Consider the following 23177-nt stretch of genomic DNA (forward strand, 5'->3'; position numbering starts at 1 on the left):
CGCCTCTAAGAATGCTGTTAATAAATGCGAAAAATGCATCACACAGAAGAAAGCGTTTCCGACCCCACTCAGTATATATGTATATATTTTTGATCAGCATCAAAAGCCGAGTCGATATAGCCATGTCTGTCCGTCCGTCCTGTTGAGCGCCTGGATCTCAGAGACTGTAAAAGCGAGAACCACCAAATTTTGCATCCAGACGGCTGTATGCTTAAAGGTCGAAAATCTGCTGTATACACATTTTTACAGATAAGAAAAATCTAAAAACGCAGCTCCGTAGGGAATGACCAGATCATCTATCACCTATCAGATCACCGAATTGGGATTGGATTAAATCATTATTATAGTCAGAATAAGGAAATTAATTTGCAGTGGCTACCCCCACCCCGTCAGGCAGCTTTTTTAATTTTTTGCACATTCTCTCATTCCACAATCTGATTCGTGTTGGCGGATGAAGTGATGTAAATGACATATGTAGAAAAAGTGCAAAAAAGAAAATTTAAAAAAAAACCTTTAAGGTACAGATGTACCACTGAGAAGAGTCTCACACGTCGCTTCTCGTTTTTTTTTTATATAATTTATTACTTGAAAGTAGTTGCTATATAATAGATATTTTTTGCTTAGACTCTTAATTCTAAAATAAATTGTAATTTTCTTGCTGCAAAAACTGTAAAGTCAGTTTTTCTGAGCACAGGGGCTCATGTTTGTTAATAAATTCGTCTGTACGCAACCTTTCAAGTCGACAAAACACGCACTGAACGCTAGGGGCGTGAAAACGAAACGATTTGGCAGCCGACGAGACCACTTTGTATAATTCCGTCATGTATGTGCGCGTGCGCTATTTTAAATTCAAGTTTAACGACTCGGCGCGACCACTTCGCGTTCTGTTGTCGTTCGAGTCAGTTGGGTTTTTTCGTATCTGTTGGATATTGGCGCCCGTGGCAGCTTGCTCCACGCTGCGCGTATCTGTGAATCTGTATCTGAGTGTCTAAGCAAGATAGTTTGTTTAGTGAATGAAAATTAGCAGTATCCGACGCTTGCACTTTGGCTGAGTGAAATATCTAAATCCAACTGCAGAGCACGTCAAATTATCTCGACAACACCAACGAAATTAAAAATAAAAAATACAAAAATACAATAAAATAAGATATTCCAATCGCGTACGCTCCTCAACCAGAAATAATAATAGATAGGAAAAAAACAGCAACAATATATGTAAATGCGCAAAGAAAATTAAAAAGAATCGAGAAATATCTGTTGTTTATTTATCTTGTGTACCAAACAGCTGGTGTTGCAACAAAAGCCACAGAGCGACGATTATCTAGAGTGTTGAATAAATTTTGGTCAGCCGCCAGCAACGACGACAGCAGCTATAAAATTCTCTCCAAGAGGCGCTAAATTTGTTTTTTCTGGACCCCTCTTCAGGAGCCCGCACCCTTAGCAGGTCAGTTCATTTCATTCTCATTGGCATCGCTATTTTGCTGGGAATATTGTTTTTGTTTGTTTGTAAATAATGTTGGAATTTATTAGCTGCCTTTGCTTTTGCCTTTGCATACTCTTGTTATGGGTGTAGACTTTGGATGAAAACGTAGACTGATAAGTGAAAAGAGCAATGAATGACATCCACGGCTGGAATTTGAGTTCAACAGTACTGCTCGCTAGAGGTTGGGGAACCTCATCTGTGAAGGTATGGATGCACAACAGCCTTGAGGGGAAATTAATCATTTGATGGCTTTATAATTAATGCAACAGGTAATCGCCAAACAAAGCTTGAAGCACTACCACATCAGATCTAGTCCAAAGCCTGCCCCCTTGTGTGAGTTCCCTGCTCCAATTATATACATTTCAGTGGGGCCAGTGGGGTCTTTTAACGGACAGCTTCTGCTTCCCCAGCCCGGCCGTAAACTAGTTGACTTGAACACTTTCCTTGCAAATTTGCTCGGTCCCCAGAAAAAAGCGAATAATTCGCTTGTGGGAAAAATCAATATAAACTCACGCGACCAAGCAGCCCCAAGTCTTATCCTCACCAACCGCTGGCCAAGGGAGGCCTCAAGTGAAACGGAAAACACATATAAACTTTGTTTTAAATAAAGGAAGAAAAGGCAGGGAATTGCAGAAAAGAGCCTGCATCACCAAGGAACGATTTCTGAGTCCTGATCGGGTGCTGTCGGACTGTGCAAACCTTCGGAGACACCTTTCGATCTGTTTGGCGAGAGTCATTGGCATCTAGCGAAATAGGGAAATCAGCAACAAATTTTCCTTGCTATATTTTCGTTTGGGACTTCAACCTTTGGCTGTCAACAAAAACAACAGAGTAAAACAGAGACAGCGTGAGAGAAGGATAGAAGGACCTGCGCAGGCGCAGACTCAAGTTCGCTCTCCATTTTAAATTTTTGCTCTCGCGTTTGTTTCGGCCAAGATGCGAAGTTTCCCTCTGGCTGCTACTGTTCCATTGTTAATGCTGCAATTTTGGCAACGAATTGTTATGCTTGTATGTATATCTGCGTATTGCACTGTTTCTAACCTACCACTGCCTTTCCAAAGTGCCTCTTTCCATGGCATAGGCGGAAGCAAATATTCAAATTTCAGCAGAAGTAAACCGTCAAAAAAAAAACTGACATGGAAAACGAGTTTTAAATTTCGGAGTACAGCACACTGGACTCGCAATCGCTGGTTCCTCTAGCCGAGACTAGGGAGCATCCGGCATGCGGCATGTGGCAGGGACATGACATAAGTGCATTTTTACTTTAATTGCAATTGTCAGCTTTAACTTTGCATTGATCCACTTTTATGTTAGTGAAAGTTTGTGCTTGGATAATGGTAGAGGATCTCGGCACTTGACACTGGTAGGGGATCGGTCCATTTCTTTGGTTCTGCGCCTGTAGCTATCATTAAGCGTTTCACCCATTTCCATCTCCAATAGCCTACTGCAAGTGGGTCACAAAGAAATAATATTCTAGGCCATCATCTAGAGCGGAAGCGTATATCACATGGAAAGAGAGAGAGAGAGAGTGGCTTGGGCAAACAAGGAAAAGTGAAATGGAAAAGCTTTTCCTTATCCGTTCTGGTGTACCTGCAGATTGGGTAACGTCAGTGAGGATGTCGACTAGCCAACCACAAACAATTGCTATTAATCTGTAATTTTTCTCATTGTCTATATTATGACTAATTGTCTAATATGCCAATATGTCGTTCCCTTCCCTGCTGTTATATGTACCCCAATGTGTACATTCTGTTTTTACCTGTGTATCGTCGTTGTTCCTCCTATTCCTATTCCTTTCAAATATCCAAACCTAGCCCTCCGCGTCTCTGTCTGTTTCAGTCTAAGGTGCATCGAACCCCCTATATCAATCATTCAGCGAATTAAGCGAAAATCATTTAATCGTTCTCTTGTTTAATGAAAACTGCAGTCACATGAGAAAAGGTTGGAGGAGGAGGTGGGAGAACTGGAAGCCCCAACGTGTTTGCCGCAAATGTCTCATGAAAATTGTGACAATGGGGCCAGCTACGTACAGTTTTTCAGCATTCAAACATAAAGCACTTTCCCCTTTCATTTTCTCTCATTCAAGATCTGGAGAGACGGCAAAGATGGGAAGAGCAAACAGGTATCATCTTCAGTGATACCAGAGCATCCTTCAACAATAAATACTATGGACAGAATAATCAATACCGTCTCATCGATCCATTGAACATCACCACATCGGGACCCAGATTAGTTTCTCCTTATCTCTTATGGTCATGCAATGGGTGCTCAATCATATCCTCTCACTCTCACTTACTGACATAGTGCCAGTCCCTGTTAAGGAAAATCTTTCATACATTTCTCCTCGCCAGAACTGTGTGTGTTGTCGCAAGCCTTTTGTTTGTCTAGGAAGGAGTTCCTAGCGCTATGCCTTCGGCGTGTCCACATTACATAACACAGGCATATGTGTAAATACTGTATGTTTATCTGACCTGTATCTGGTGCTAACTGCAATTCTCATCCCACAGAGCATCTCACGTGTGACATCGCTCTGCTTATATCTAATGTCTAACCAAAATGATTAAGGGTGGACTGTTTTTAATTTGGAATTAATTGATTTACTTCCGACTAATTCGTTTTTTCACATGGATCTATTTAGCCCTGAATATCCATTTAATCGATTCAGAAACTTTTGCTTCCATCGGGTTTAAATTACGTCAGTCCCCCAATTCCGGTGAAAGGCACGTATAAAATGTAAATACACTAAGAAGCACCAATCACGGGAAATAAGATCGACTAGTGACTAAAAACCATATATTCGCTGGAAGGCACAAGCTTCCTCGTAAGAACCTGTAATTGCCGGCAAGCTTCATCAGCCTGGGGAGACCCGACAGCAACGCTAGCGATGAAACCGTCCCGTTCTGGCTTATTAATGATTTATTAATACTCGTCCAAAGTCAAAGGCAAATCAAGCTTCGACTTCGATATAAATTTTGTATTGCATTAGTTCATTAATTTGAGGGGATAGACTACGGAATAGGCCTGGGAGTGTTTACTAATTGTTTTTCCATCCTATCCCATTATCTCCTGAAGCTGATATCGTGAATAACTCACGTTTAAATTTCCATCTTTAATCTGTTTTTAATTTTGCATCAAAATTAGTTTGCTCTAAGCTGCTGCCTGAATAGCCTGAATAGAGCATGGCAGGGATCATACTACATTATGTCGTGAGGGAGGTAGAAGAGTTGGCTAGTATGGTTGCCAAGTAAATATTAGCTACTCAACTTCCAGTAAATTTTAAAAGCTAATAACAAATGTAGTGATGAGGATTGGGGGAGACATTCCAAGTTGGGTTTCAAGGGTACTCACTCGCAGTCGAACATCTGACATATCCAATACAACTACACGAAATGACTCAGCGCGAGGGGGAACGCAGATGCACCTTTAGAGAAGGCACCCACATGTCTGTGCAAATCATGCTAATTAAAGACCGTTTACGGGATAATTACGGAGCAGACATCAGACAGCGGCGGCTGTCACTCTTTAAATAACCGTTTAGTCAAGACGAGCCTCCAATGAAACGAAAGTAAAAACGCTTAAAGTAGAGAAAACAGTCATAAATAAGAACCAACATTAAACACTCTACTCCCGATATGGGGAGAAAGTGACGGATTGGCGAATCGATTCACGGGGGCTTTTGGCATTCGGCGGCAAATGCGGTCAACGCAATCGACTCCAACAGAGCAAACTGATATAGACCCACAGATCAATAAGATCAAATTAATGGAAACAATTTTGGGACAACCAAAGTCGGGGGTCTAGTTTAGTTCGTTTGTTGTTTTGTATTGTGTACGTAAAAACTCCCAATTTGAGCAGACTTAAGCTTAAACCGCCTTCAAAAAAAAGAAAAACCCATTGTTGCTTTTTTGCAAACTACTCGTCATCTCCTCCCAATACCCAATTCTGACACTATCGCCACCATCAGATAGAGAATATAGTCTCTCCCACACCCAACCGTCAAAAGACAGATAAGAACAGCCGAAGCTGGGTGAAAGGCCATTACACAATGAACTTTAGACAGAGGACAGAGAAAACCAAATGAAAATGGGAACGTATGTGCAAGTCCAACGAGAAGGGACGCGCGAGTACCGGGTATACAAATTTTGCAAAGGGAGCCAGGGAATGGGAGGATCAAAGACGCGCACCCACACTCACTTATCGAGTGGTGCAAGTGTAAGGATAATTGTTTTTGGTTAATTTGGTAAAGCCATAGGGTAATAAACAAAAACAAAATAACAAAAATAACAAAATGATTGTCACTTAGAAAAATATACGAGCATTTGCGAAAAAAAAAGAATAAACTGTAAAGCAAACATAAAACATAAATTTTCACTTGCCTTTTACACTCTTCTTTTCCTCATTGCGCTTCTTCTTTTCGCATGTGCCGTGAAGCACTTATTGTCCTCTTCACACGCATGCATACATACATTTGTACGAAAAATAATATACTCTTAACACTTCACTTTCACATATTGCCGCATATTTTCATCGATGATCTGCTTCTAGCCTCGCTGTGCTCCTCCGCAATTGATCTCGCATTTTTTGCCCATTCAATGCTAAACCATTTCACTACACTTCACTAACACACACTTGTTGGTAATTTTCTATGCTTTATCTATGCTTTAGTGATGTCACTTCACATCAATGCACTTACTCCACAGCTGCACGATACTTTTTCCCGTTTAGTTTCCCGAATTTTCCCGATTTTTCCGATTTTTTCGCGGATCGAATCCGCACCGGACCGAACGCGCTGACAAATTTGAAACTACTGGAATGGGGATGAGGAGGTAAACTGCGTAGGTGTTGGTGGCTTAGGCCGCGCGCCCCTACTCACAAATCTAATGCACATATATTGTGACGTGCCGTGACGGGCCTACTGCTCTGTGGGATTTTGTGCTAGCCGACCAAATCAAGTGAAAAGGAGAAAGAATAGGAAAATGTTGAGTTGCTGGAGTGCTGGCATGAATCCAAATCAAAGTAATCTGAAATTCGATTAAAAATATAAAAGGGAGTTAAATTTATGATTTATTTTAAATAAACTATCAATATGTGCCGTTTTTTCTTGATATATATCTATTCTTCTATAAATAGGGTATATTGTATTTGTGCACAAAGTATGTAACACACAGAAGGACGTTTCCTTCTGACCTTTCCGACCCCATAAAGTAAATATATTCTAGATCAGCAACAATAGCCGAGTCGATTGAGCCATGTCTGTCTGTCCGTCCGTCTGTCCGTCCGTCCGTCTTGTTGAGCGCCTGGATCTCAGAGACCATAAAAGCTAGAGCCACAACATTTTTCATCCAGACTCACACTGTTACAAGTGTATTTAAAAAATGAGCCAGGGCGAAAACCTCCCAAATCTACAATTGATTGGATCTGATTGGATTATTATTATAGCCAGAATGAAGAAATTAATTTTCAGTGGCTAAACCCACCTTGTCCAGCAGCATTTGTTGTTCTTTTTACATTCTCTCATTCACACTCTGCTTCTGCTTCACTCGGCCTCTGCCTCTGCCGTCCCTCTGCCTATTCCGACTTTTAACCCACCCCGTCCCCCAGCTTATATTTGTTTTCTTTTTTGTGTGCGGGCGCTGCCTCTGCCGCGAGTCTGCAGTGTGTAGGTCTAGGGAAGGGCGTCGAGGTTCTTTATCGTTCACTCTGGTTTTCTTGTGAGAGCGAGAGAGCAAAGTAACGGCGAAACAACGCGAGACAGCTCTGGCGTTCTTCTTTCCTTGTATGAGTGAATAGGAAAGACAATTGGTGTTGGTGGATTTTGACTCGCTCTCCTACTTGCAAATCGGATGCACATTTTTATTTCAAGCACTTTGACTATTCGTCTCTAGAATTCCGTGCAAGCCGACTAAATCAGTGTAGGGTGATTTCACATTTTTGGTACATTCTCCATGCGCTTTGAAATCTATAGATAAAAAATGTTCGCTCCCTTTGCATTTGACTAATTGTCAGTAAAGAGGGGGGTAGATGAAGAGTGCTGGAGTGCTGGCTTGAATTCAAATTAACGAAATTGTCCCGGAAAAGTTTTCTGTCACGAGATCTCGATCGGGAAATGCTTAGATAAATGTGGAAATTGTAAAGGAAGTTAAAACGAGTAGGGACGTGTGAGAAGCTTCTTACACGTCACAGCTTTTATACGCGGTACATAATACTACATCTGTACCTTAGCGGTTTTTTGTCAAATTTAACATTTTTTCTTCATTTGTCATCTCCAGTACGCTCCTTTAGCTCACCCCCCTTTCCTAGAGCCGCACACTGCACAGTCACGGCAGAGGCAGAGGTTCGGAAGAGGCAGAGGCCGCACACTGCAGAAGCAGAGTGGCAACGAGAGAATGTGAAAAGACAACAAAGTTGTTGTCTATAATATCCCAATTTGGTGATCTGATAGAAAACCCCATCAGTCATACAAAAAATGATGTCTATAGCACAAACACACCTTCATGTCATTGGACGTGGTAGTTGATGTAACAAAAGTACAGAGATCTCTAGCATTCTGCCAAAGTTCGTTGTGTTGAAAGGATATTAGTACCATAATTAGATTGACAGGCGATCATACAGTATATGACGAATTTTGAACGACCTTTGTTTGCCACACACAGGGGGCATTGACTCTCGTCAATTTTATCCCGAATTTGCACAGCTGCTTCGCAATTTTCAGTTCGGTTCCACTTCATTCACTTGATATCGTCTGATATCGTGCTGACAAAATGTATGTATGCGTGTGTGATGTCTAGTGTGATGTTTTGGGCCTGTTCAATTTCTGTGGAATAATTGGAAATTATAACTGCTTTGATGCTCTTCTTGTCAGCAGAGATAGAGAACATCAATTTGTGTGAGCCTAGCAAATTACTTGCCTCACTGTCACAATGGCAAATAAATGTTGGCAGCCTCAACAGATCGATTAAAAGCCATTAATTAAATGTAAACAAGGGCCAAACAATAAATGCCAAATGCATGTGTACGGATTCGTACCTATATTTGATTAATATTTGACTTCATTGCGCTTCATGACGTTAAACAGCGGAGAGTTATAAAAGAGACGTAGCCGCATCGCAACTCCTCTGATAAGAGTTAGTATGGCCAATCGAAATAAAACAAGTAACTGCTTGGCTGTGCAGTCGCATAAGTCGAACCTCATAAAACATTCACTGTACAGAGTTTATCTTAATTATTGGTTGGTGTTTTGTGTACGTACACATACATATGTACTCGCCGCGTCAATCTTTTTAAAAATAAAGTTCGAGTATTGTTTGATTTCTGGCAGATTATCCTTGATAAAAACGCCACCCCCCCCCACCCCCCCCCCCCCCCCCCCCCCCCCCCCCCCTACACCTTGCACCGTGACTCACATATCCCTCACTCACGGTGACGCCCCCATAGTACCGCAGTAGAAAAAAAGACGTGGTTGAAGCAACCAACCATTAAGACTACGTCTGCCCTGTCACCAACACAGGGTGAAGTCTCTGCAGGAGACGCATTTGCATGCTTAACTAAACTGTAAAATGTTCTCGTGAGTCATAGTCATGTTGGTCTTCGGGATCCAGGTTCCCCCCTCCCGGACAAAGCTGTGGAGTCAGCGATAATTGAGGAGACAAACGTCTGGAGAGAGACTGGGAAATGGGGAGCCTCCACCTCCTCCCTATCGGCTCCCTTTTCTGGGAATTGAATGTGTTGTTCTCTTACATTTTTCTTATTATTTTTCCAAAGCCGTTGCGTGTTGAAGTGGAAAGCGATCGGGCCCCTCTTACCATATCGCCGCTTGGTTCTGGGGAAAGATAATATTTATTTTATTTGCGCTCCTCTGTTATTTCTCCCTCTCAAGAAGGTTAATTAGTGTTGATTGTGTGAGTGTCATTTCCAGACAACGAAAAAAGTGTCCCATGGCTCCTGGCTTCTGTTTTTCCCATTTTCCCATACATATGGTATGTATTCATACATATGTACATACATACATACATGTACGATACATCAGAGCATGTTCCCACGAACCTTGCATCTAAAAAAGTCTCGAGATGTTTAATTGAAGAGACTCGTACGTATGTTATACGAGTAGTGCAAACTGTTCTCTTTACCGGATGGAAAGCACACCTGAAACGATTGATTCGTTCAATGTCACATGAAGTCGAGGGAGGGAGTGAGGGAGAACAAGGAAGCGTGGCATCCACACAAGCGAACCAGTCTCCCCACAAGCATAGTTCGAGTGATTGGAGCCGCAGCTAAACTTACTCACCTTGCTTATTAAACGTACAGGACGGGTGACAACACAAGATCAACAATGGAGAAATAGCGAATCGGCGATTCGGAATATGAGAATCAAAACAGAATCAGATATTATTCCGCATTAGAAACGTGAATGCTCAAAATAAAATTGTGAATTAATTATAATGTTTAGTGCAAAATCGCAAAGCGGACACAATGAGGCATGAGCGGCAGACAGAGAGATGGGTTTGAAAAGAGAACAGGGGAGGGGTCAAATGAGACTTCCCTCTGACGATGATTAAATACCACGACGTACTATAAAAATCAATATGGTTTAGCAATCTCATCACGCATATCGGCAGCACGTTGGCACGGTAGCACCAGTTTCTACACGAAGAATGGGCTTTCGAGCTGAGAGGAGTAGGGTGGTATAGGTTGTGGGTGTAACTTACAAGGGGACTGCTCAATAATTACCAAGTGCTAGCCATTCTGACGTGCGTCCGTCCTCCACTTCTAATGCCAGCGATAATGTATCTGTGTGTCTAGTGACTTGTATATATAGTTATTGGTATGCTGGGAGCGCGTTGGTATCACGTTTTGCGGCAAGTGATAACGCACAATTAGCCAAACGAGAAAGCGTGGGTGGGCATGGATGGTAGATATTGCTATAATACATACATACAATACGCAGGATTGGTAGCATTTTTTTTTGCTATTGGAATGCTCGTTCTCTTCTTTTAGTTCTGTTAAATCAATTGCCAGAGGTAATCCATGCCTCTATAGCCAGCCCTCCACCCAAAAAAAAGGTTTAAGGATAATGGCCTTAAACGAAAGGAACACTAATAAGTGATTTATTTTCCAATTACATTTTCAAATGCATTCCCAAAATATGTAGCCCCAAAGTGACACACATCTTATAAAATTTGCATATCGATATACTAAGTGGTATTAAAATACGTTTCCAATAAGGCTGACATTTTCTCTAAATGACTTCATTTTTTTCCATTTGCTTTTATTTGCAGCTTGAGAAACAATTAGCAGAGCCGAAGGAATCTGGAAACTTTGGTGAGTGTTGTGGCAAGCGAACTTGGCCGCAGCGTAGGGGTGGCTGCTGGAAGCTCAGGCGGAAACATAACCCAGTGTTATAGATAGCTATTAAGGCGATGTTGTCACATGTCAGGCTTTTGACAGCATTTTGGTTACATATCCTTCAGATAATACAGTTCCTCTTGAATGTCATTCCGAATTCGGGAGCATTTTGCCATTCGCATTACGCACCTCGGCCAGTTAATCAATCCTATTTGGAAGGAATAAGCACAGGTCACGAGTTGAATCCCTGAAAGGGTACATAATTACTTTACATTGTTGTACCCCGCCCGTGCCGTCGGTAGTCAGTAACAGTAACCGCAATATCAGACTTGGCTTCCGTTCTGTGGGTCTTAGGTAGACGGCAGTCAAGCGCGTGGCTGGCCACGTGTGTCATTGGCTTCTGTGTCTATGGGCGGCGGCGGTGTACCAGGCGTTGTTCGCATCGGGGCGGGATGAGCAAAAGGGGCTACAATTGAATAAGAACGACAAATACCTTATAAATAGACAATTGAAAACAGACTGCACAGACACGACCAGTCGTAAAGGTTGACTGTTGAGAAATTCTCTAGATTTAGAATCGATATTTTAAGAATGTTTAAGTACTCTCGTAACTTTCTTTTAATTAAACCCAGCTGTCTCCGGCTAAAAAAACTGGCACACGATACAGATTCAACCGGAAGTTACAAAATGCCTCCATATGCACGAAAACCTTAACCCGAAGCGCAGCATCAGTCTCGTCTCTTTTTGTTCATAGATAGATTCAGGTCACTTGCTTACCATTACATATCAGCAGTTTTTACTCTTGGCACTGAAAACTGTAGCTCGAGCTGTTTCTGCTATCTACATATGTATCTTGATGACGCTTCCCACTCCACAGAGAAGCTCGGGATGCGGAGAATTGAAAGAGTAGGCCTTGGCATTTTTTTGAGCTATTATTGTTGTCGTAGTCGTTCTTGACGTCGTTGTTGAAAATACTCAAAATCAATACCTGCGCAGGTAAAGGGGTGGCCGAGGGAGGAAGCAATTTCGCCTCGCGTCAAAATTGTCACTGTTCGAAACTTTTCTTCTGCCAAGACTAAGTTTTCAGTCGCTGTGGTTAGGCACAACGGGAATGCACAATAATTGGCATTAAGTAGATATGTATGTATGTTATAATGGAAATGTGCAATATCGCTCAAGTAAACTGTGTAGTGTAGAAACCCAAACTAAAATTCATAGGCTTCTCAGCCACTTTCCGAAACACTCAGGCAAGTGACCACACACCTATGTAAAATGTACATATATATGTATATACAAATGTAAATTCTTCTACACCCCTCTATATGACAGTACAGGATCAGTCACGAGGAAAGCACTTTGGAGTGCTTCTCACTCTGAATTTCTACTTTAGTGGCAGCACATGTAGAATTTTTCGCCTGACGAAGGCGGTATCAAATCCGAACCCTAACAACCTTGAATAATTATAGTAGCAGCCGATTACCGGAAATCACGTTTTTACGCTTATGACGTTCGAGGGGTTGTCGTCTAATAAGAGAAAATTAATGTTAAAGGTATTGGGGGAGAGAAATTAAACGAACCGATCCAAGTCTGAATCCGACCTGAAGCAAAACCGGCGAACGAATGGGGTCCAAATCTGGGTGGACAGCTCATGGAAGGTTTGTACAAATTTATGACGTCGTTGGCGCTGGCTTACACATGTTGTGCCCCTTATTTATGCACCTTTCTCCTCACTCACCCCTACACTCTATCACTGTTCCGTTTCTCAGTGGACCGACAAATACAATAATAATAACAAACCAATACATATATATGTACATATATAAACTTGTTGGCACCTCCCCCGCCCCTCGCCGACTTGAAACGTGACTAGGAAGCCAAGTGGCTTTCCAGCGCCTTCCCACTAGTTAGTCTTCATATTTTTGTGTTCATTTACCCTCGCGAGGGCTACCTGTAGTCTCCGATATACCAGTCAGATGCAGTTTACAAAACGACCACACACTGACGTTTTTAAATCTTCTTCATAACTGTGTTCGAGTTACAAAACGAAGGGTATCATAAATGTTTATTCATCGCACTACGATGAAAGTTTCAACGAGTCGTAGTTTGTCCACGGTCCACCCAAGAGCCAACATTTTCTCCGAAAATACAAAACGGCCAACCATAAAGAGTTGGTAAAAAAATATATCCAGTGGCGTGCAGTGTGTGTCTCTAGGGGAGGGGGGCGAGCTAAAAGAGCGTGTTGGTGTGACAAGTGAGTAGATGTAGATTACAGATGAAGAAATTGTAAAATTTGACAAAAAACCGCTAAGGTACAGATGTCCTACAGAGTACCGGGTATGCCGTAAGAAGCGTCTCACATTTCCCTTCTTGATGTTATATCAGTTTATTACAGTGCAAAAAAAATAGTAAGGAATAACAATCAAAAAAATTAAAGTTCATGAAGATACGAATAGGAATAGTGTTCGGAGTAATGCCTGTTTCTCTGTGGGACTGCCGTGAAGCTCTGCTTCGCTGGATCGGGCGGGTCACCTTGGACCCCATCTTTTGTTCCGTTACGACTCTGCTTCAGCTCTCTCAGTTTCTGCATTACTTCATTACTTACTACTACAATACTACGAGATTAGGTTCCTGGCGTTCAGAGTGTCTCCTTGGGCAAGTGTGGAGGATGTGCTCCGCGGTCTCTTCTACGCCGCGCGCTGGGCAGTTGACCCACATGCCTTAGTCTGGTATAAGGCTATAAGTCCATCTGCCCTTCGCTGAGTTGGCCCATCTGACGGTACTTCTTTCCCTCGCCGCCATCTTTGTTGTCCTCCGTAATGCCGGGGAGAGGTTTTGGGGTACTGCATCGAGCTCAGAGGAGATCTCCTTGCCTTCCGTGGCGAGTTGGAGCCCTTGTGTTCAGCATACATACATATGTATGTTCCCTGTCCTCTTTTTTACATACATACATTTGTATGTACATATGTTCATATGTATTAAAGTGCGTCTCTATTAAAGATTGCGTGTGTGCTTGACATGTTTTTAAATTTAACAATAATATGTGGCTTCATAATAAATCTTACAAAGAATTAGAATTGCTATTTTATTCGAAAAACGGAACTACTCCCAATGCATGCAGCATCAGTGGGGCATGGAGTTGTAGAGCTTCTCCGGTTTGACAGTTGCGTCAGAAAGTAACGAAAGTTTAATGGAAATGCTGTTGTAATAATTACGTCTATTTGTAGTGGTGACAACATCAGCCAAATAAATTTAGCTTACAAACGGCGCAGAGTACCGTGCAACGATTATAAGTGGTGCGATTACATTTTCCCAAACAATTACAATTACGCCCCTGCGTTGGCGAGATTTTAAGAGTTTAGCGAAATGCTTAAGGCGTAGCAGAGCATATTGAAACGTATCAAAATCACATCAGAACTTCTCCAGTGTTGAAATCATATAGAGTTTCAACGAGAATTATAGAAAAATTGCATTGTTAAAACATTGCAATATAAACGGGTTTGCAGCAACCAAGATAAGTTTTCGGAAACTGTACACATATTTAATACATTCAAGTGTGCATTCCGTTCCAAGTTACAACCATTTTTTAAGAAGATTGAATCTTCAAAAGCTAAATATGTTGCTATAGACGCCTTTCCCTCGCCTTCGTGAAGTGCCAAATAACCAAAGAAAACTATTAGTTCTTGAAACAGAGAAATAACATAATGAGAAGTAAAAACATGCAACAACATTATGTTCTTTCTTAATAAGAGCACAAAGTTTGGGTGCACTACGTCGGCACCACGAAAGAAAAAACGCCAATGGAATGCGTTTTGTACAAGAAAAAAATATAATCCGTTCAACATTGATATTGATAAGATTCGTCCCATTATACATAAATTAAATAGCGAGTTGGTGCATGTATTTTGTATTTAAATAGAAATAATGAAGAAGAACGAAATGCTTGGCGTGACGTTGCTGGCAATGTGCCAAAATGAATAAACATTCTTACTCAAATAAGCAAAACAATAAGAAGTGCAATGGCCACCAACATGCGCCACGAGTCAAATTGATGATCAACATTAAAGCATGACAAAAACATACTAAAAAGGGACTTACGAACTCTATACCAATAAAGACGATGTTTTCTAAGGGGTATCACTACTCGAAGTTTGTGAATCAATAAACACTAACGCCGCTCTCTAGCATGTTCGCATATGTATGTACATATGTATGTATGTATATATGTATAACATCTTCCTTTAGTTCTATCCGATGACTTGATTAATTTTAAGACGAGGAAGGACGTGTGAGACGCTTCTTACTCACAACTTGTATATATATATATATATGAGAAATCTGGTCATAATATCTTTGACCCAGAACTTTGGCGTCTCTGCAGATTTTAAACTCAAACTCGTAAGACGTTGCGAAACAATTTTTGATTCCTGTTTAGTAGCTTTTCAAAGGGAACAGCCAAGTCCGCGGTGTTGGTGCCTCATGATACAAAACTACAACAAAAGCTGAAATGAAATGCATCAGTACTACCGATGCCAAATGAGGAGGATTATGGTCACAGTAGGCAATACGCTACAAAAAATGTAAATAGCAAATTATGTATGTATTTATGTACGTACAACATATGTACACAACGTATAATCTCTCACAGGAAGACTACTACTATATTCAATCCAAATTATGTACACATGTACATACTTTCATATGTGCATGCGTACATACTTTCATATGTACATGTGTACATAAATTGGATTGAATATAGTAAGTAGTCTTCCTGTGAGAGATTATATGCACTTATGTATATGTGACTTATATTGGTTACCTGAATTTTTCCATGATTACTTACAGTGTCATATATTATATGTATGTATGTCGCAACATGAGCAGTAGAAAAGTAGTCCCAATAGATGTCTCAGTCCAGTCTCCGAGCTAGGCAGTATGACAGTATGAGATAACTGGTTGCTGTTCCTACCGAGCCACTTTTCGGTGTCAGGCGCACGCCTACGCTTTTTCCGTATGTATAATGTTGGCGGGGCCGACAGCAATGCATTTAATTTTTCAGTCTCTCACATTAAAAAGCCAACGAACCAAAATGTTTTTATAACTATTATTAAATTATACGTTCCAGCAAGACTGGAGCAAAACGACAATTAAAGCTTAATTTGGAATTATCTTTCAAGAGAGTTTCCAGTGCGCAGTACCGTACCAGTATCAGCCTTATCGGCTTAGAAACAAAAACAGTTCAAAAATAGGCGCTCATAAATGAATGGCCGATCGTCGGCTAAAGGGAATTTTTGAATAGGTTGCTTATCTCCAGATAAATATTGCACTCCAGTATTTGAGTCGAAATGAAGAATTTTTATTGTTTTTTCATTTTAGTTGAACAATTGATCTAGACCGGACGCGGTGAGAGCTAAATGCCCCGATTTGATTAGCAATACCCAAACAGCTGCAGAATTGGTTCACGTCATGTATTTACGAGAAATGCTTACACTGTCATGCCTGGTCCTTCTGCTCGGTGGACTGCCGCATCTCACATCAACAACCACGACCACCACCCTGGTCGCTGCCATGTCGATTGCGAATCAGGACCTGGAGCGATACTTTAGACCAGCTAATGCCACGCACACCTTCGCCAGCATGGAGGAGCGGATTGCCGTGGATGTCTATAACTACGCTTTTCTCAACTGGTCATATATGGACCATGGCAACACGCTGTGTGAGACGGACTTTGCCCAGGAACAGGCTCGCTATGGAGAGGGTCGGGTGCTGAATGTGACTGGCCGTTTGATCCACATCAGTGCCACTGACAGCGTTAGCGATGACTATGCCTGCACGCCCTATATTCGGGGAACTATGGGCGCCCCCATGCCCGATAAGGGAGTGGTCTGGATTGCTTTAGTTAGACGCGGCCGTTGCACATTCGAAGAAAAGGTTAAGCATGTCTATCAGCAGAACGCCGCCGGTGTCATTATCTACAACGACAAACAGGTGATGCAGCTGGAGAAGATGCAGATCAAGGGCAAGACGCGTAAGTTGAAGGTTTTGTAGTGCAGGCCTTAAAGTCTGAATACATTCTTATTTTTTTTAGGAAATATTGCTGCTGTGATAACGTATCAAAATATTGGACAAGATCTTGCAATGACTGTTGATAGGGGATACAATGTAACCATATCTCTAATCGAAGGACGGCGTGGTGTGCGAACTGTCAGTAGTTTAAATCGGTAAGTTTCATATAATATATATTATATACAAAAATATGTATATACATATACATACATATTATATATATTTTATATCATAAAAATAACCAATAAGGAAAATGTACACTAAATTGGAGACGCCGGGGTTTGAACCCGGGACTTCTCACATGCGAAGCGAGCGCTCTACCACTGAGCTACGTCCCCATGAAATTGTTGGTTGAGCAAAGCAATACTTCAATTGGGAGTTTTACAACTGATGAAGTTCAAACAAATTGAACAAATAAAACGAATTCGAACAAATTGCAGACAGACTTTATTGTCCAATTTGTTCGCAATTACAATAATTGCTAAGTTCAAAATCCAAAAAGACAGTGCAGAAAATATAATACAAATATTTAGTACTTTTAAGAACGAACGGATTGTAATCCGCTTACGAATAAGTGTTAAGAAAAAAATAATGGTTAAGGCAGATGTGTTTTGGAGACGCCGGGGTTTGAACCCGGGACTTCTCACATGCGAAGCGAGCGCTCTACCACTGAGCTACGTCCCCTTGCATGGCGAATTGGACAAACGTGCTATTAGAGCGTACAGCGAACCCTCACAATTTCCCGAGAACTGCCTTACCAGCAAACGTCGGTAGCGCAGTTTAAAATTTGTACTGTTTACGACTCTTGCATACTCTTTCGATACGATTTCGATTTTAGGCATATGTATACTGAAAGTTATTCTGTTTTTTCTTTGTTATTTAATCGCTACAGCGAAATTGCTTGGTCGCAGACGATGAGTCCGCATTGACCAGGTACTTTATGTTGATTAATATTATTATTATTTTTGTTTTATTATGTTGAATATTAGAAAAAAAAGTGTTACTGAAAATTTTGAACTCAAAAAAGACATTTTTGCCAAACGAACACCTGAAATGGACTGTGGAAACTTAGTCTTGTATGAAGTTTTTTTCTTAAGTATTTTAAGGAAATTCATTTAAAAAAATTTAAATTATGTAAACAAAATATTTTGAAGGCACAAATATTATGACTTATTTTGAATGGAGACGCCGGGGTTTGAACCCGGGACTTCTCACATGCGAAGCGAGCGCTCTACCACTGAGCTACGTCCCCATGGGCCGACTCTCCGCCAAATGCTTTTCTTCCCACGACCAAAGTTATGCTTTATTGATTTGGGTCTCAAAATTTGACGATTCTCTTATTAATTCCTGATATTTCTTTTTCAGTACTTCAGTTTTATTCGTCTCCATATCATTCATCGTCCTTATGATAATATCGCTTGTGTGGCTCATCTTCTACTATATACAACGGTTCCGTTACATGCAGGCGAAAGATCAGCAATCGGTAAGGACCACTTCGTAAGCATATGCATTGACTGTCTCCACACACTTAAACACTTTTCTAACTTTAGCGCAACTTGTGCTCTGTTACCAAGAAAGCGATTATGAAGATTCCAACGAAAACGGGAAAAATAAGTGATGAGAAGGACCTGGACAGCGACTGCTGTGCCATATGCATTGAAGCCTACAAGCCCACGGACACAATACGCATATTGCCGTGCAAGTGAGTAGCCCCACTTTGAGTCGACTCAATTGAAAGACTAATCTAATTTAATAAATTCTCCTAGACACGAGTTCCATAAGAATTGCATCGATCCGTGGCTAATTGAGCATCGAACCTGTCCGATGTGCAAACTAGATGTGCTCAAATTTTATGGCTATGTGGTGGGTGATCAAATCTATCAAACACCCAGTCCACAACATACTGCACCCATTGCGGCTGTCGCCCAGCCATCTATTCAGGATGTTCCTGTCATTGTAGTGGCTTTGTCACAGGCCCAGCAGCAACCTCTGCAGCATCTACAGGCCAGCAACATGAGTAGTTTTGGCGCTAGTTATTTGCATCAGCGTAGTCGTAGTCCTAGTAGTAGTAATCATCCGCAGTTGCAGCAGTATCCGCAACAACAGCAACAGCAGCATGAGGGGGCTATCAAGCGCGTCCGACGAAACTCAGCTCCAGCTACAATCCCGAATGCCATAATTTGTACTGCCAGCCGTCAGGTGACAGATGTTTAAGTCAGCATACCACCCACACCTTAGTCTAAGATACTACCTTCCGTGAAAATAGCGGGAACCAACTCCCTCTGCAAGCAGTGCATTCCACAGCATGCAGTTTGCTGCGTAGTAAGCGGTTACGTTTAAATATCATAATACCAGACCAATGTTCATAATTTCTTTTGTCAGGACCTTTGTATTTTATTTGTACAACAAAGTGGAAGGGAAATGATTTGAGCGGTAAAATAAGCCATCGTGCAACCCGCCAGTGGAGAAAAAAGCGTCATCAAGAAGCGACTGTCTATTAATTATAACTTTTTTTGATAAAACAAGTTGTAATATAAGATTTTGTAAGTACAATTTTAAAAGTATGTATTCTTTTCTTAAATTGGTGTTAAAAAAATGTTTTAGTTCCTGTTTCAAATTACCGTTGTATCACCAAGGGCATGAACGGCAGAGTTGCAGTCAGCAGAAACTCAAGTCATTGATGATTGGGCCTGACAAATACTTTTAAGTATGCCTTTGACCGTAATTGCAGACCGAATATATATATTAGTTGCTAATCAAAAGAAGCAGAAAGGCTTTATTTTGAATTATATTTACATTTACACTCGGTTGTAAATAAGTTCATTTGAGGGCAGTGTACTTAAAAATGCTGACAAGAAGACTACAATTTTAGATTGTACAACAATACCATTGTGTAACCAAAACAAATTACCGCTGGAAGTTCAACTTGAAAACGGAATTCTACTTTAATCACATAGAGTTTTAAGTTTAATGTTTAAGTTCGTATTAAGCATACCGATTGTCGATAAAAGTAGATAAATAGATAAGGAAAAATACTTGGAGTACTCGTACCACAATAACGATACCTACCTACCATACATAGCCTCATCATACAATGTATGATTATACTTATACAAAATGACTATATCTACACATCTATTGAGAAGTAGATATAAACTAAAATGTAGCTAAATCAGGTAATGGTTTATGGATCATCAAAGTCATTGCGAATCCCTGCCGATTACATATGTATGTATGTACATATGCATTCATATTCCATATACGGACATATTTACACACATACATATGCATTCATATTCCATATAAGGACATATGTACATACATACATACATATATATATTTATATAACCAGTTACATATACCAATCACAGTTCGCACACTTATGCATAAATGTCTATTGAAGTATCAAAGGTGCCAAAGCATTTGCTTTTAGTTGTTCAAATTAAATAAATACACAAAACAAATTTTAATTTACATTAATTTAAATCCTCACATTTTGATATGTACAAAACGTTTTTGTTTAGATATGTTGAGCAGGTTATACTGCTCTGTGATATTCAAAAAATAATACACTGAATTATTTTCATATTCATATCAATATCTATTTCTTTTGATTTTTTTTTTGGTTCAAGCTCAAAACAACCTGTAATAACCTGCCCTCTAATATTGAAATCAAATAAGGTAGTGCTCTGGTAAGAATTATCTCAAAACCTTATCAGAATGTCGTTTGCTAGAACCCTTGAATAAACTGTGGACCTAAAACTATTTAAGAACCAAACCAATAAATTAACTCAAAAAATTAAAACCTTCTGCTTATTTGCAATTTTAGAACCGATCGCTTCTTTAAACTTATTGAAATAATTGGAACCATAACTAGAAAGGAATGGTCAACCATAAACCATTTTCTTTTTCAGTTTCTGGGAAGCGAAGAGAGTATACTGGAATACCAACCAGATCGTCCAGATCTCACAACAATTGTGGACCTGGGCCTTCAGGGCTCTGCCACGGAGCCCAACCCCGGCCCATCTTCCACACGGCCCTCTGCCTTGTCCGATCTCATTCGCAGTCGAGACTTCGTAATAGACTTTCCTCGAGTTTTCGTCCTCGAAAGTGGCAGCGTGGTGGGTGCTCGTGAAATGCTTTTCCCCAGCCGATTACCAGAGAGGTCGCAAAGTTCGTTGTCGCTCAGACAGGCTCGAGACTGGATGAACCTGATGACCAACAAGCTCGAGGAGCAGCAGGGGCTGCGGCGTTTGCGAAAGGATGAAATGCAGCAGGTGGCCAACGAATCGCAAACTACTCCATTCTGTCTATCTTTATTTATCGATTATTTCCCCGCAGCAACTTCTAAGCGCTCAGGAATCGGCCCGGCATCGTCGCTCACGCTCCGCGGATGGTCGCTTTGGCGGTCGTCAGCGACAGCCTTCAGTTCAGGGCCCTGGGCAAGTGCAACCTGAGCTTCAATCAGATAACCCTAAAATTCCTCGATCAAGTTCTTCCCACTCCCTGCAACAGATAACGGATACTTCGTATGCTCAGTCAAGTCAGCGACAGCGGGAACGGGAACCCTTCGACTTTGCCAGAACACGCCGTCGCTTCATGAAGGGCGAAAGCGATGAGATATCCTTGCCCACAATACCCAAACGAGGAAGTATGGTAGGTACTGGTGGAATAGCTCCACTTCCCACCCAATCAAATCCGGAGAGAGAGGCCAGTGGAGACTACATCACCATTCAGGTGAATGGGGAAGGTATCGATCTCAATGAATGAACTACGCTAGGGATTGCCTTATTGTATTCCTTGAACTATTTGCTTTCTCGCAACTGTATAAAATATGTTGTATAAACTATTCAATAATAGAAATGGTTAATAAAAGGCTAACACCGAAAGCCTCGAAAGAATATCAGGTATGAACACTGTAGTCGACCTTACGACGAGTGAGATTAGATACATATACTATCAGAGAGAGAAATTGAAAAAAGCTTGCGTAAATTACGAGACAATACCCTCTCCACTTAGCACATAAGCACTTAGGCCTCACATACAAAACTTGCGGCGAATTCCATTAAGGAACTGCGCGTGCGCGTGCCTCCAACTTGATGATGCCATACTAGTGATATGTTGTTGTGTCTTACGATTACCAGACTGTGAGGCAGCAGTGAGACTCAGGGAACGGACAAAACACAGCAGACTGTATGTAGACGGCTAAAGGGAGATCCACAATTCTGATCCCATCAAAAGCGAAGAGCAAGAAAAATAGAGCACAAGTTATGAGGAAGCCGAGCGGTTGAAGTTTGCCGCAGCCAACGACAGCTAATAAGAATTCATCATGTGCTCCACAAGTGAGAGGCAGAGGTAAAAACTCTCCTTGGTGGAGAGACCCAGACCAGACCCAGTCCCCGACGCCGTCCCCTGCACGCGCCGTAATTGCAACGCAACAGGAGGGCTGAAGATCTCCAGCTTCAGGAGCAAACCAGAGCAGCCGCAGAACCGCCGTCGTCGTCGTCATCATGGCCCCTCGATGTTTATAAACTTAAAGCCTGTAATCACATTAGGGCATGTAGACAGAGAGCTCCGGCTTGCCAAAGTGTTGCAGCTTTATCACCTGACGGTGAAGAAGCTTTGCTTCTCGGTCTCCGCATCGATTCCTCTACTCCTTGCACATCCAACGATCGCGATCGATGACAGCACGTACAAGTTTGTCTCCCCCCTACCCCCCACGCTTTTGGAGATGGGATGGCAGGCAGGCTGCCGCCTCACTGACTTCGGCTGGCTTAGGGCACAAAGGGCGTGTCTGAGGTGGGCGTTACACAGCACATCCATGATAAAATTATTATATAGTTGGAGCTTCATGCCGCCGCTTTAAGGGAGCTTTAAGGGTAAGAAACTGAAACAAAACCAAAATAAGAAGGACAACATCTGCATAAAAATATCCCATGTAGGTGTTGATGTCCATTAGGCGCAGGAATGCGAGTATTTATTTCATTGCAGTCGTAACAATGTTTGATATTCGAAAAAGATTCTTCAGGTCAATATGGTTTATGTGCACACTTTACGCTAAGAATAAGAATGGAAGCCTTCAGTAATTATATCTTTGTTTGGCTTGCATCCAATGAATAAACAAACGCACGACAAAATCAATGTACCGTGTTAATGTGGCAAGTAGGAGGGAATGCCAGTGAGGCGAAACCAATCGCGCCAGCGGCAGATGTGGATCCGTTCCCGTTCTTCACTTGGTACTTTGTTCTGGACCAGGTTTGCTATTCTTAGGCCTCATGATCCTACATAT

The 23177-nt window shown here is 41.4% G+C and overlaps 1 protein-coding gene and 3 non-coding genes across 6 annotated transcripts; 1 reads left to right on the forward strand and 3 right to left on the reverse strand.

Annotated features, from left to right (window-relative positions):
- The first annotated feature begins 887 nt into the window (after positions 1-887).
- On the forward strand, positions 888-21767 carry LOC117586494 (protein goliath). Of its 3 annotated transcripts, XM_034276603.1 has the most exons (9): positions 888-1444; positions 10759-10801; positions 16199-16850; positions 16911-17043; positions 18254-18371; positions 18439-18590; positions 18655-18751; positions 20803-21165; positions 21230-21766. In XM_034276603.1, exons 3-9 carry the CDS (start codon positions 16289-16291, stop codon positions 21656-21658), a joined length of 1854 nt encoding a protein of 617 aa, XP_034132494.1. In that variant the 5' UTR covers positions 888-1444; positions 10759-10801; positions 16199-16288; the 3' UTR covers positions 21659-21766. The 3 variants fall into 3 exon arrangements, with proteins under 3 accessions (XP_034132494.1, XP_034132504.1, XP_034132484.1); XM_034276613.1 differs by lacking the exon at positions 10759-10801; XM_034276593.1 differs by lacking the exons at positions 888-1444; positions 10759-10801 and having other exon boundaries at positions 16289-16850; positions 21230-21767.
- On the reverse strand, positions 17155-17226 carry Trnaa-cgc. Its single transcript has one exon. It is a non-coding gene; the product is annotated as a tRNA-Ala (tRNA).
- Trnaa-cgc lies at positions 17501-17572 on the reverse strand. Its single transcript has one exon. It is a non-coding gene; the product is annotated as a tRNA-Ala (tRNA).
- Trnaa-cgc lies at positions 18069-18140 on the reverse strand. Its single transcript has one exon. It is a non-coding gene; the product is annotated as a tRNA-Ala (tRNA).
- Positions 21768-23177: the final 1410 nt, after the last annotated feature.

The sequence above is a fragment of the Drosophila guanche genome, unplaced genomic scaffold (assembly GCF_900245975.1).
Source record: "Drosophila guanche unplaced genomic scaffold, DGUA_6, whole genome shotgun sequence".
Taxonomy (NCBI): Eukaryota; Metazoa; Arthropoda; class Insecta; order Diptera; family Drosophilidae; genus Drosophila; species Drosophila guanche.

Coding starts and splice junctions, on each gene's coding strand:
- LOC117586494 (XM_034276603.1), top strand. CDS start 16,289: ATGTATTTACGAGAAATGCTTACACTGTCATGCCTGGTCCTTCTGCTC. Junction 17,044..18,253: donor ACTGTCAGTAGTTTAAATCG/GTAAGTTTCATA, acceptor TTTCTTTTTCAG/TACTTCAGTTTTATTCGTCT. Junction 21,166..21,229: donor GAAAGGATGAAATGCAGCAG/GTGGCCAACGAA, acceptor ATTTCCCCGCAG/CAACTTCTAAGCGCTCAGGA.